A 13,911-nucleotide genomic window follows, 5' to 3' on the forward strand; every position below is an offset into this window, starting at 1 on the left:
ATTAATGTAGTCAAATTATGTATAAACGTAGCTAGTGCATCGTTCGTCAATGCTGCTGGGTGACTGGAGCTCAGTCAAGCTGCAATAAAAGCAGCTTTTTCTCTTGTCACCCTTTTTCTCTGTACATTGTATGCGAAAATAAACTCATTTATTGATAAAAAAAATTGATAAAAAAAAAGCTTTGTGGAAAATCGTAGCCGAGATCTAGTTCGCCGAAGCGTCTAAGCCCCGACCTTTCCACCACTTGCATGCCACTCTCGAGGACGCGCGCGAGATTTACGGCTGCCTGTTACACTTACCAAAGAAATAAACAGCGTACAAACACCCAACAGGCACTCCAAGGGGTCCGCCCGCGGCGTTCGGAGCTTCTCACGCTAACCAACCGGCCAAACACAGAACGACCGAACGCCTTTCAATGCGCGAGACCCCCCCCCCCCCCCCCCCTCCCCTCAAGAAATATATAAAACAGACAACGCGCACACGCAGGGACACTTCACGCTGTAATCCAAAACGAGAAAAAGGTTCCCCCTCCCTGGGTACGGTCGCCGCTCCACCCGCGCGCCTCGCGGGCCGGCTCCCCGAAACGGCAGGAAACACAAACGCACACAGACACAAAAAAGAAAACCCGAGCAAACGTGTACTGTTGACGACCTTACACGGGGTATTGCGAATTTTTTTTTAAGCTCTAAAGAGGAGGAATAAAATTGGTTCTAGACAAGCATATGCATACAGCCCTGATTAATACTTTTCATCACCAGTGTTGAAAGCAAATTTAGAGAAATTACTTGGCGCGCTATCCGTCCTCTACTTATCCGACCTCTCGTCATTTCAGCCAAGTATCAACGTTCAGTAACTCTCCGTCCTTTATTGTTTCCAGCTGTTCTATCCTGGCTATTGCACTGCGCATATTACGTCATACGCACGCCTGTGCAATTATGTAAGCGTCCCGCCCTCACAAAATGTCGCATGGTTGGTGCAGAGTTTGGGGGATAATCTTGCTGATTATGTATGGTGTACGTGCACATTTCTACTCTACTACTACTTTCTTTAATTTGGAACTCAGTTATCTCGCACATGCTTATCAGTGCATGGTAGTAAGCAATCACATTCCATCCTAATAGTATTCTCCATCCTAATCTTATTCTGCAATTATTTACGTCTGGCATGTACGCGCGAGTTTTTTGTTATTTGATGGTTAGCTAGAAATATGGTTCTTTCGGAATTAGAAAACGTAGTTGAGAGTCAGCGCTCCGCTGACTATCAAGTCTCCACTTTAAACGTTTTCCACTTTAGGTGCAGCCCTTGGAGATGCCAGGAGCGGCTACTCTTGCTGCGACATTTTTCTCTTATCATCTGAGGTGCAGTTGTTTGCGTTTATTAACTCCTAAATGTTATTTTGTACTGCAATCTTCCTAAATGGTTTCTTTTGTTTAGCAAAAATCTGATATTTCTTATTTGATCTCGGCGTTTAGGAAATACGTCGTGGGAGTCGAGCCTATCGTTAACCTCCGAAATTTTATCCCACTAGACATTCATTTCTTATTACAGGTATCTATAAGGAATCTGCTATTTGCACGAAGAGGGGGCTTTGCACAGCGCACAGTGTCATTTCGTCGTTTTCAAATAGAAAAAAAAATATTTCCAAGGACTCAGTGTTATCCCCTTCTTTTCATAGGCCCAATGAGTGCTCCAGCTCATTACCTGTGTGAATCCATCCTTCACTGTCGATGAGCGCTGACGTGGCTTGGGGGTTCTTGTAGTAACCTCGCATTATGTAGGGCGAATGGAAGCGTACTTCTCCAGTTTCCATCGGTCCCAGAAGAGAATCGTCTTCAGTGCTCACAATCTGCATTAAAACCGAATGTTGCTTACTCTTTTGTGCCGTTTCTAATGCGTATTTTGTTTCTATTTCCCCTGCTTCATTTTTAACATCATAAAAAATTGGAATTCATGACAGTGGGCATTGCTAGAACGCGCGTATCTTTCACTGTGAGCATCGCAGTATTTTGCTATTTACAGAGCAAGCGAAACAAATAACTATTTTTCAGTCTTAGTGGGAATAACCTGGCTCAAAATACACTACAGTTTTATTCCTAACAAGGCCGTGTACACTACTGATGCGAAGAGAGAAAAAGCAGCGTCAAAGCGGATTTACACGCTCACCATCACCTAAGGTCTCTTTTTCTGTGGAAAAAGAAAACAAGAAAATATATTTACTTTAAATTTTATTGATTCGGCCTATGGGGATGGCTTTACATTATTTTGTGCTGTGACATTGCTGTAATTGCAGCCTGCCAGGTAGTAACACAATGAGAGGTCCCAAAAAAGGTTTCAAAACGGGCTGGCTTGTGATTCGCATGGTCATAATTGTTGCATTTCTGAAAAACTTTTTCTTGAAAAACGGTTTTCTAAAGAGCAACAATGTGTGACAGTAAGAGGCTTCCGAACTCAACTCGTTTGAGGTTGGAGGGTTTCTGCAACAGATGAACACCCAATTCGAGTTGTCCCAATAGTTTCCGAATGAGGAAATTAGGAGCCGACCTCGTCTACGTCCTCTGCAACACAATGCTCCTAGAATATTATCATCGTTCATGGTCTATAGCAGTTTACAATAGGTAATGAAACAGGGGCAGGGGTAGGAAAATGGGTCTATATAGGACAGGAAGTAACGACAAATCTGGGAAATGAAAAAAAAAATAACTTCGAGAATAAGATTGAGATGGAGCGCATTTGGCAAGTACACGAAGATTATGACCATTTGGTTAGCGGTATCGCTCAAGACGTCATTAACAACAGTTGCATTTTACCTCTACACACCTATAAGGCTGAAGCTTGTAGGCTAACGAAAAAGGGGTTAGTTAAGTTGAGAATCAAGCAGAGAGCTATGGAACGGATAGTTGTAGATGTAATGTGAAATATGAAGCCTGGAAAATGGGTCAGAAAATTAACTTGAATCAAGAAGAAGAAGTTTGCTCAGAAAATTAACTCGAATCAAGAAGAAAAAATTTGCATGGACAGAGCATGTAGTGCGGAGAACATAACCGATGGTCGAAAAGGGCAGCGCAATGCATTCTAAGCGAAGGAAAGCGTATAAGGGGAGCGGCAGAAAATCGGTTTACAGGTTCGCAGGGGTCACATAATACAGCTAGCACAGGATCGGGTTGGTTGAAAGATTATGAGAGAGGCTTTCGCCCTGCAGTGTGCATGGTCCAGCTGATGATTATATGTACTGTGACACATTTAGACATGAAGGACCAGCTGCACTGCTGCGAAACATGTAAGCACACCGCTTGATGGCTCACCTTCATCTTGGTTCCGCAGACGGGAAAACCGACGTTCCCCTCTGCCAATTCTCCCTTGGGAGGCACAGCAAGGTAGCCGCTGACTTCGGTCATGCCGTAGCAATCTCGCAGTTCATCGGGATCGAAAGCTTCTTTGAGTTCATTGGCTATGCGCTCCGGGAGGAAGACTCCCTGGGTTCGTATTTTCTTCAGTGAGGCCACGGTCGTGCCGCTGCTCTTGACCTCATTGGCAAACATGAGCAGCACTTGAGGAGTGGCACTTATCACGTTCACCTTAGAAAAAAAAGCAGTGGGATGACGGCACTGATTCCTGGTTTAAATATAGTATGCAGAGTTTGTGATGCATTTAGAACTTCAGTTGGGCCCTGTAGGCCAGCGGTGCTGCATCTACTAAAGGACAAAAACTAAACAAAAATTTAAGCTCTGCATTGAGGATGAAAGTTAAGAGCGGCCCATGGCCCTTTAAACTGCGTCCGAATTGAGTGGTGTTTGTTCATTCTGAACGCTGAACAAAAAAAGAGCACAGTATCAATCAGTGTGCTACAAACACAGTGATGAGGCTGCATGCCGGCGACTGTAGAAAACAGATTTCAAAGGTTCGCGGCATTCATCATCATCATCATCATCAGCCTGACTATACCTGCTGCAGAACGAACGCCTCTCCCATATTTCTCCAATTAACCCGGTTCTGTGCTAGCTGCAGCCACTTGTCCCTTGCGAACTTCTTCACCTCATCTACCCACCTAACTTTCTGCCGCCCCCTGCTAGGCTTTCCTTCCCTTGGAATCTAGTTTGCTACCCTAAGCGACTCCCTCCTTTATAAAGTGTCCCCTCGATGCTTACAAAATAAACACAAAAATGTAAACACATTTCTACAAAATCAAATAACTAGTACATTTAGCGCCCGTATTAGCCTTAAGGCGCACAACATGGACGATTTCCTGACAAGAGAACCATACTGTTCTTCGTAGGGAATCTTCAATGGTATCCAACGCTGACAGAATTTAGCACCTACACCAGATTTCACATGGTGATGACAAGGCCGACGACAAAAAAATTAGGTGTATGGGAGTGCACTGCCGAAACTCTGTATTTGGTTGACTTGTTCCCGCAAACAAAGTGATTAGGTGGCGGCAATAGTAACAAGAGCTCGTTGGTTGTCGAACAGTCATACCAGTGTTAACCATCAACTCTCAATTTATAGGCGGCGAAGAAACTCCTAGATAAAGCACGCAAGTAGTGGAGCTACAGGCTGCGAAGAAGCCAGTCTTCGATGTAGCCACTGAATGTGAAAGCAGCAAGCGATGACTAGCCTGACCTGGAACATTGTAAAAACTGACGCTAGTGGCTGCAATCTTTGTAATGCATCTTGGTGCATTTTGGACGACAAAGAAAGTGTTCAAGCTGCCAGCATGAACAAAGAGTAGAGTATCGATCAGCGCGCTACAAACAATGTAAAGGCCTGCATGCCGGCGGCTCTGAAAAAAAGAAATAAAGATTTCAAAGATGCGCGACAATATTTATGGCGACACTGGATAACGAATTTTTAAGAATGCGGATTTTAGTGCCTTCTAATGTAAAAATATCCTGGGAGTATTTTAATTTGACCCCTTTCATGGCGAAGCCTAGCTCCAGCCATTTGTGGCCAATTTTAATAACGTGCAGCTTTCTATACCTGTTTCTGATTCGTACGCAAGATGTACAATAAGCTATTCTTGACGTCACACTTTTCCCTAGCGAATACAGCCACATAACAGCAGTGTACCAAATGCCCACTGATCGCCAGCAGCATCTGCTCTTTGATGGCATCTATATAATGCATGTAAAAAACAATATACCATATAGCCAAGCAGTTACTTTCAAATATATGTGCGCCGAATACCCGATATTGAAGCTAACTGCGCAACACTGCGCAGTCTGTCTTCTGAGTAAACTTACCTTCATGTAGAAAAGAAAGTTGTGCGATTTGGTTGAAATGCATACTAAAAGGTTTGCGCTAAAAAACAAGGACAGGTCGCGAAAATTAAGGACGAGCGCTAACCCACAACTAAAGTTAATTCAAGACACATGCTAAAATAAATAGCGAAAACTAACTTAAACAAAAGAAGGCTGACAAGAAGAACATCACGTGTTACCCCGCATATCCGACTGAGTGGACCAAGAACCGAAATTCTCTATTTGAGAAGCGGACGGAAGCGTGACGTACGCACCTAGCTCCACTGATATGCATATAAAAGGATTCCATTTTCTCGAGCATTTGTTGATCTCTGTACCTAAATATAAATGTTATCTTGGGCCGATCGATGCGGTGCAGTGCGGTGCCCTCAGACAATTCATATGAATCATGCAGAGCGTAGTTTCCAAATATTTTTTCACTCATGTATTCATCGATCGACCACTGATGTTATTTTCAGTTCACTGGTTCTTGGGGAAGTGCTTAACTAGGCTCCAGGACTGGGTCGTGGTCACCTGTTTCAGTCCCGCTGATAGGAGCGGTGCGGCAGGTTCCGTCCGGGCTCCACACAGGATGCTGGCTTCGAGGCGCTTGACGGGCAGGCCCTGGTAGCCTGTCGTGATGGGGCCAAGCGCTGTTCGCAGTTCAGGGCACTTGTGAGGCGCAGTGAGGTGCCGTTGTCGGGCTCTCCGTCCTCACTAACGCGAAAGGTGAGTCTAGCGAAAACGTGCCTGTCATGTCCGAGATGGTTTGCGACGCAAACGACCCAAAGCTGAACAGTTCCTCAGCGCCCTTTGACAACGCCTGAGCAGCTTCGGTTGGCTGATTTATCTATGAGGGCTGCTCCGCCCGTTGAATTTGAGGGCCTGTTTACCAGGTGCTGCTCAGCCTGATGAGCCTCTCCTCCGATCTACGGAAGTTTGGTCAGTGGAGATATAGGCTTCCATATTGTATCGGCATCGGCGTAATTACGTGGTCGCATATAATCTGCAGCTGCATGCGCTTCCCCGCAGCATCAACAGTCCGCCTGCCACCCGGCAATTTGAAAGCTGAAAAAATCGCAGTGCGACCACAGCGGCTTTCGGCACGCTGCTCCTATGTGGACCTCTTTGCAGCAGCGGGGGCACGCATTGCGGACCCCGCGAGTCACACAAGGCACGGTGGCCCATACGGAGACAATGTAGGACATAGCCTGGCGAATCGCTGCCCGGAGCAATCGCTGTCCGTTTGCCCCACGCCATTTGCCTTGAGTACTGGATGCATGATCCCAGACGCTTTTCAATATGAGCTTGGGCCGAGACTAGCAGTGAGCCGCTCACGTAGTATGATGATGATAACTGATTTTTATGGCGCAAGGGCATCTTAGGCCAAAGAGCGCCAAACACAAGGTGAGGTGTCAACTGAAGTTAATAAAATGTCCGAGGTGTGGTGTTTAATGATGTACTTAAAAACGGTAGTGTATAGGGCCTAAATGTTCTTTCGGAGTGTATAGTCTAAAAACAGTGGTGTAAAGGGCCTAAAACATTGAATTGCGGTGTATAGTGGTCTAAGTAAACATTAAAAGGAGACATGTACATGTTAAAAGGATAAGCTGCCTCAGCAAACAATTTATTCAAAATAAAGCCATTTAAGTAAAAGAAACGGGCTGACGCCCACGTTGATAAATGATGCCATATAAAAACCTACTTTTAATAAATATTTAAGCATTCTTTTAAAGGGGTGGGTTGGTTGGTTGGTTTGTGGGGTTTAATGTCCCAAAGCAACTCAGGCTACGAGAGACGCCATTCTTTCTAAGGGGAACACTGGATGATCGCCAAGAAAGATGGATGGATGTGTGGGTATTTGTTCCATGTGTATTTCGGGAAAATGACGTCTCCTATGCTGCTTCAGTCTCGGACACTCAATTAAAATATGGAGCACTATTACCCGGTCACTGCATCTTCAACAATGTGGTGCAGGAGAGTTTGTTAAAAGGTATGAATGTGTTGTATAATGTGTGACCTATACTCAGCCTGCACAGAGCTACTTCTTTGAATCTGTTTCGTTTTTCTGTAGTGTACTTGCCTATCCTTGGTTTTATTGTGTGTAGTTTATTCCCAGTTGCTGTGTCGTACTCCTCTTGCCATTGTTGTCGAATCATGTTTTAGATGTGTGGCTTGAGGTCCTGATATGATATGCTGGTAATGTCTGTAGTGTTTCGAAGGGCAGCTGATGCAGCAAGCCCATCAGCTCTCTCGTTACCTAGTATACAGCGGTGGCCTGGCACCCAACATAGTGTAATTTTAAGTTCTAATTTATGGGCAGGCATAAGGGTGTTATGACGCGAAATCAGGACTGGGTTCTTATATGCCACTTCCAAAAGGATAGGGACGTTAAAACACTGAGGGAGCCTGTGTAGATGATCGATGTCTGTATTTTATTTTCTATATTGTGTCTCACAGCTAAAAGGATACCATGGTTCGATTGGTGCATAGCGCTAAAAAGACAAGGACACAGCGAGAAACACAGGACGGGCGCCCGTCCTGTGTGTCTCGCTGTGTCCTTGTCTTTTTAGCGCTATGCACCAATCGAACCATCAACAACTCGCCCACGCTTCCACTCTTGGATACCATGGTATTTAGCGGTAAATATACTTGTATGTCTGTTCAGTGTTTTTGACTGTGAAAACTGTGGTCCATGTGCTGCACAGGAGACTTGAGCGGACTTTAAACCATCATTGTAATACTCAATGCCTATGTACTTTTCCTGAAGTGGCATGAAGTGCTGCTGTATGGCAATAGGTGACGCATGTTTCCCGACTTCAAGGAATGATAGATCACAACAGCGTGTATTTCCCAAGAAGGAAATAGTACATCTTTCATGGAAGTTGTATGAAGACTGGTAACCGGAATGTCTAGATGTTCAATATGCGTGGCAACTCGCATTAGGGATGGTTTTCTTGAGAAAATTTCTGTGCTAGTAGTGTCAAGCAGGAGCCGGCGACATGGATAATTTAGTTGGATGATTTAGTTTAGTTGCATAAGTTACACAAGAAAGTTCTCACGTTGCTGTGACCATCGGTTCTCCTCGATATAAGGACAAGCAATTGGGCTAGTTCGAAAAGCGCCTGTTGCGAGGCGAAGGCCGAGGTGGTGCAGGGGATCAAGCAATTTTAGAGCAGAGGATGATGATGACCTATAATCCATCGAGCCGTAGTCAATGCGTGATAAAACTACACTACTCAGAAGTCTCAGAAGGCAGTCGCGGTCTTTGCCTCATGACCGGTGAGAGAGAATTTTTAGCAGATTCATTGCTCTGAGTCACTTCAGTCGCAACTCTTTTATGTTGGCAATGAAGGAAAGTTTTTCGTCGACAACAACGCCAAGAAATTTGTATTCTCTTTTAAAGTCAAGGCTCTGACCATTCAGTGTAATGTTTAGGTCAGGTCTGATGCCACGCTGCTTAGAGAAAAGTGCACACTCTTTTCAGATTTAAATTTAAACCCATTGTCATCAACCAACCTGGACAATTTGTTAACACCTAGCTGAATCTGTCGTTTCAAGATGGCCAGTTTGCAAGACTTGAAGCTTATCTGCACGTAATCAACATAAACAGAACAAGAAATGGTTTTGGGCAGTACGCTATTTAGCGAGTTCATTTTGACTATGAAAAATGTGCAACTGAGTACCCCACCTTGAGGGACACCATTTTCCTGTGTGTACTGCTTTGAGTTTGCATTGCAGACACGAACTTTGAAGGTCCGTTCAGACAAGTAACTTCGTATTGTTTTCAACATGTTCCCTGTGATGCCAAGAAAGAAGAGGTCGCAGATGATACCATAGCTCCAAGTGGTATCATATGCTTTTTCAAGATAGAAAAAGACAGATAAAAATGTTGCTTATGTACAAAAGCATCCACTGCATAAGACTCATATGTAATGAGCTGATCAGCTGCTGACCGCCCAGCTCTAAAACCAGCTTGGTTTTGATGAAGAAGACCATCGTATTCAAGAAAATGGGGAAGGCGACAATTTACCTATTTTTCATAAAGCTTGCATAGACAGCTGGTTAGTGCAATAGGCCGATAACTAGCCGCAAGTGTGGGTTCTTTCCCGGGTTTTAATATTGGGATAATGATCGCTTCCTTCGATGCTTTAGGAAAGCGTCCTGTGGCCCATATTTTATTACACAGGCAGAGTAGGGCTTCAAGCGTATCCGCATGCAGGCGCCTGAGCATTTCGTATGTGATCCTGTCAGGACCTGGTGCTGTGTTCCCACACGCGCCTAGTGCAATCTTCGGCTCCTGCATGGTGAAAGGAACTATTGTACCCTCTTTTGCATGTTCTGTTATCATGTATTGGCTTCCTCTCCTCCGTTACCTTGTGCAGCAAAAAAGAATCTGTATAGTACGCTGAGCTGAATATGCATTCAAAGCGTCGCCCTAGTGTGTCTGCTTGATGTTCAAGAGAGTCACCACTAGTGCTGACAAGGGGTGTTGGAAGAGTGCTATATCCTTTGAGTGCTCTTATCCTGTTGTATACTTTGTGAGCATCAGAATAGGAGTTCACAGAAGAAAGGAATGATGACCAGCTTTCTCGCTTGGAGATGCGTCGAACAGGCGTGCCATTTGCCTTTGCGCGCTTAAATCCTATCAGGTTTTCAGCCGTGGGGTATCGGCGTAACTTTGAGCATGCCTTGTTTTGTGTTTCACTGGCAATCTTACATTCTGCATTCCACCAGGGTCTTCGTTTGTTTCGTGGCTTCCTTGATGTTTGTGGGATGTGCTTTTTAGCGGCATCTATAATGTGCAGCGTTATCAAGAGTTGAGATTCGCCAACGCCTAAGGCAGTAGCTGATGAACAGGGCAGAGCTGAGTGTTCCCTGAACATCTTTCAGTTGACCGCATATTCTTTAAATTTCCTGGGAATAGACACATTTACATTTTTATTGCCTGTGTACTTCCCAGAGATTGGAAAATGGTCGCTTCCATATAGATTGACAATACCAGCTCACTCTATAGCTGCTAGAGCATCGGGGAGCCGATAACTAAATCAATGGCTATGTACGTATTATGAGCTGAGCTGTAGTACGTTGGCTGTTTTTAGTTGAGCAAACATGATACTGAGGACAACAAGAACTTTTCAATTAGTGCTCCTCGGAAGTCCGTTCTTGTACATCCCCATAATGGGTGGTCTCCGACCAGCAGCCATGGTTCTGGAAGTTGGTCAATCAGCTTTTCAAAATTTTTGCTGCATAGTCTATAATCTGGTGGAATATACTGCGAACATACTGTTTTTATTTTTCGACAATGTTTCGGCAAGCGATTGACTTATGAGTTACAATGGCAATGCCACCGGAGGGGTGAGTACTGCCCTGCCTATCTTTCCTCAATACATGTTACTGCATGAGAAAACTAACTTGTGTCCGTTGGTTTCAAATGCGTTTCTTGCAGACAAACTATGCTTGGTTGGTGGCTAGGATTTCATATACGTCATCCAGACTTTTAGTAGTCCTCGACAGTTCCAATAAATGATGCTTTCGATAGCCATTGTGGTAAATGTGGAAAGAATATAGAGTAGGATTAAGACTCGCCGCCCTTATCAGGTGCCTTAACAGGCGTATGTTTTTCTTTTTATTTGAAGCAGTTCAGCAGGCCCCGCCTCTCTTTGGTGGACTCCCTAGGCGCCACTGATGCTGCGAAGTCCATGCTCACCTCCATCGCCCCTGGGGAAGGCATGGAGGCAGGAGATTTTTCAAGAGGAACCAACTCCCTCTCAGATGTCTTTGGTGTCCCGGACGTCTGGGATAAAGTGACCTTCGGGATTGCAAAGATTGGTGCGTGCAGCCGGTGACTGCTTAGTGAGGAGCCGTGGTAGGAGCACGTCAGTAGCATTGCACTGCGTCCCCACCGCTGCTAGACACGGCGGGCTGCGTCAGCATAGGGAGCGGAGGAAAGCATTCTGTGCTTTTTTCACGCCTCTCCGTATGTTGTCTTGTCAGTTACCTTTATATTGATTACTTCCTTTTCGGTCTGGAAGGCCGCACAGGCCGCACAGGAAGGCCGTGCATACGCGGGGTGGATGCCCTCACAGTTCACACATTTGTAGTCAGTTGCACTGCAGTTATCTGTTGTGTGGTCGTGTGCGCTGCACTTTGCACAGGTAAGGCGTCCTCGGCATATCTGGCTGCCATGCCCGTACCGCTGACACTTGAAACACCTGCGCGGACTTGGTATGTACGGGCTAACATTGCATCGGATGAATTCAGGAAGCGTGCTCTGGTTGAAAGTGAGAACAATATGTTTCGTTCTTATTTCGCCTGATTGTTATCATTCGAACTGCAGGTACACCTTGGTTCTGGAGGCCCTCAAAGAGATCTGATTCTGTTTCGTTTAGGAGGTCTCGTTCAGAAATCACTCCCTGGCCGCTGTTCAGACTGCGGTGCGGTGATACTTGAACGTCAAGGGGCGCACATGTCTTTGTTATGAGGAGCTTGTCTGACTGGCTTTGTCTGATACCTCTATTAGTAGGTCACCAGATCCTAGTTTTTTGTCTTTATAGTTTGCCCCAATGATGGCCTTCAGCAAAATGGCAATCAGGAAAACTGATAGCTCATTTACTGGTTTAGACTCTGTTATAGAGCGCAGAACAAGAAACTTCGGGAAGTTATCAGTTGGTGCCATTATTTGTTGTGTAACTTCGGTGCGACTCCTTTTTGGAGGTCAATCACGTTTTTTTTTTAAGATAGTTTTTCCATACAGTATGGATAGTCTAAGGGGTCCTAATATATGTCGCCTCTGGTTCACCCTTATACGCAGAGGAAGGTCCCGGAGCCCCTCACCTGGTAGACAGGCGAGGATCCCATCGGCCGAGACTTGAGCACGGCCTCTAATGCCAGCGTTCATGGTTTCCTCTCTCCACCTGTCAACCTTTCGCTACGGTACGGATGACAGCTTCGGTATGGGGGCTCAGGGTCCGCGGTGGCGCCAAGCACCAACACCTCGTTACACAAGGTGCCCCTGCGGGGGGGGGGGGGGGGGGGCACGTAAGGAGTTTTGGACCTAGGAATAACTATAATGGCAAAATTTTGGGTTCTTTTTGTTATTCACGGTTCCTTCCGCGAAAATATATGGAGATTCCTGAATGACATCCTTACGCTCCACGGAGTTACATAAATTATCGTGTGTTGTTCTACTACGTGTTATTCAAAATAATGTGAAGTGAGAAATTACTAACCGCAGATAGATTTTTCCTATACCTCCTGTAAAGATTTTGTGAATGTACAAGACAGTCATTCTTCAAAGGCAAATGCCGCGGCGAAAGCAACAAACCAGCCTAATAGCCCGGCGCCAATGATTGCAGCTACACGACTAGGTGCACCGCCTAGCACAGCCAACGTGCATCGCGTTTCCTCGTGTTACTGGTACCAGATGGCGCCACTTGTCCTAAAAGTAGCCGTATACTCCGCTAATCAGGTTCTTTTGCTTGAATGGCAGTTTTTTTTCCTTTTCCATATCCTACTTCTAAACTGCGCCGATGTTGCTTTGGCGCTATGAGCTATGGCTATTGTTAATAACCCGCATCAAGCCACAACCAGAAGTACATCTCATATTGAGTACCTGTTTGCACGAGACTGCGATGTAGCAGCATTAAAAATCGGCGCAACCCGAGTTATCTCATGTCGCTTACTATATGCTCGGCGCGACAGCCCAGAAGCACACGCCTAATTAAAGCTGTTTCCTCACAATCCAACAGAATATGAACTAGCACGCGTGTACTCCTGTGGTGCAATTATGTAGGCGTAGCGTGAGTTGGACGCCAATTTAATTGAGTGCTCGTGCTCACCGCATATACGAATGAAGTTTCTCGCTTCAAGTTTTAGGCTCTTGTTCGCACATCTCGCACTTGAACATTTGCATGGGTTTAGTATGTAAATTTTTGACTTTGGAGTGGCTATGAAATGCCTAAAATGAGGCGAAGGAAATCAGTCAAGATTTATAGGGGCTCCCTCATGAATAAATTAATCGCAAACATTTTTCAGCTAGCTTCATTAACACCGCAGACAATGGCGATTAAAAATAATGCTCCTCCTCTCCCCCCAACTTAACACTCAGAGACACCTGAAAAAAATTGAGAAGAGCTCAGGAGCTCCTCCTCGCCCATGAAACGTCCTCGGGTGACGCCCGTCTCGCAGACTTCCGGTTGTCGTGCCTATTTTCCCGAGCGTCGCGGCGTCGTCCACGCATTCATCGGTCTGTGGCTTTTCCCTCCCTTCTGAGTTTGCATAGCTTCCAACCCTGTCTCGTGTCTTTCTCAACCGCCATTTTTTGCAGTTTCTTGACCTCTCGGAATTGCGTGGAGAGTTCTCACTGATTTCCGCAGCTACACAAACGAATCGCGCACAGGAGCATGTGTGTGGCTACACTAGACAGACAGCAAAGCGGCCGATTCCAAAACGCTATCTCCTGTGGCTTCTATGCGAAACAAACGCACAAGGCCTAGCGATGACCAAGGAACAATGCACGAGCGGAGTGCCGCCAGCCGCAGGGCTTGCGGACGGCATCTCTGCAGTAGCCTGGCGGCATACGGTGCTGCACTTAACCGGTGCAAGTTTGTGTACTTTGGCGATACAGCTGAGGGCAAGAATTTTTGACGCACGTTTCATTTAATTATCAATG

General features: G+C 45.5%; 1 protein-coding gene across 1 annotated transcript in view; it reads right to left on the bottom strand.

Moving 5' to 3' along the window:
- Window positions 1-12,138, bottom strand: part of LOC146175220 (luciferin 4-monooxygenase-like) — a 36,323-nt gene extending 24,185 nt beyond the window's left edge. The window contains exons 1-4 of the mRNA XM_084585552.1: window positions 12,075-12,138; window positions 5,772-5,869; window positions 3,303-3,575; window positions 1,702-1,846 (exon numbers count right to left, since the gene is read on the bottom strand). Of these exons, the coding sequence (XP_084441678.1) occupies window positions 1,702-1,846; window positions 3,303-3,575; window positions 5,772-5,869; window positions 12,075-12,138 (580 nt within the window). The remainder of the gene's footprint in view (window positions 1-1,701; window positions 1,847-3,302; window positions 3,576-5,771; window positions 5,870-12,074) is intronic.
- Between the last annotated feature and the right edge of the window lie 1,773 nt (window positions 12,139-13,911).

The sequence above is a fragment of the Amblyomma maculatum genome, chromosome 11 (genome assembly GCF_055883805.1).
Source record: "Amblyomma maculatum isolate TAMU_Amacu chromosome 11, ASM5588380v1, whole genome shotgun sequence".
Taxonomy (NCBI): domain Eukaryota; kingdom Metazoa; phylum Arthropoda; class Arachnida; order Ixodida; family Ixodidae; genus Amblyomma; species Amblyomma maculatum.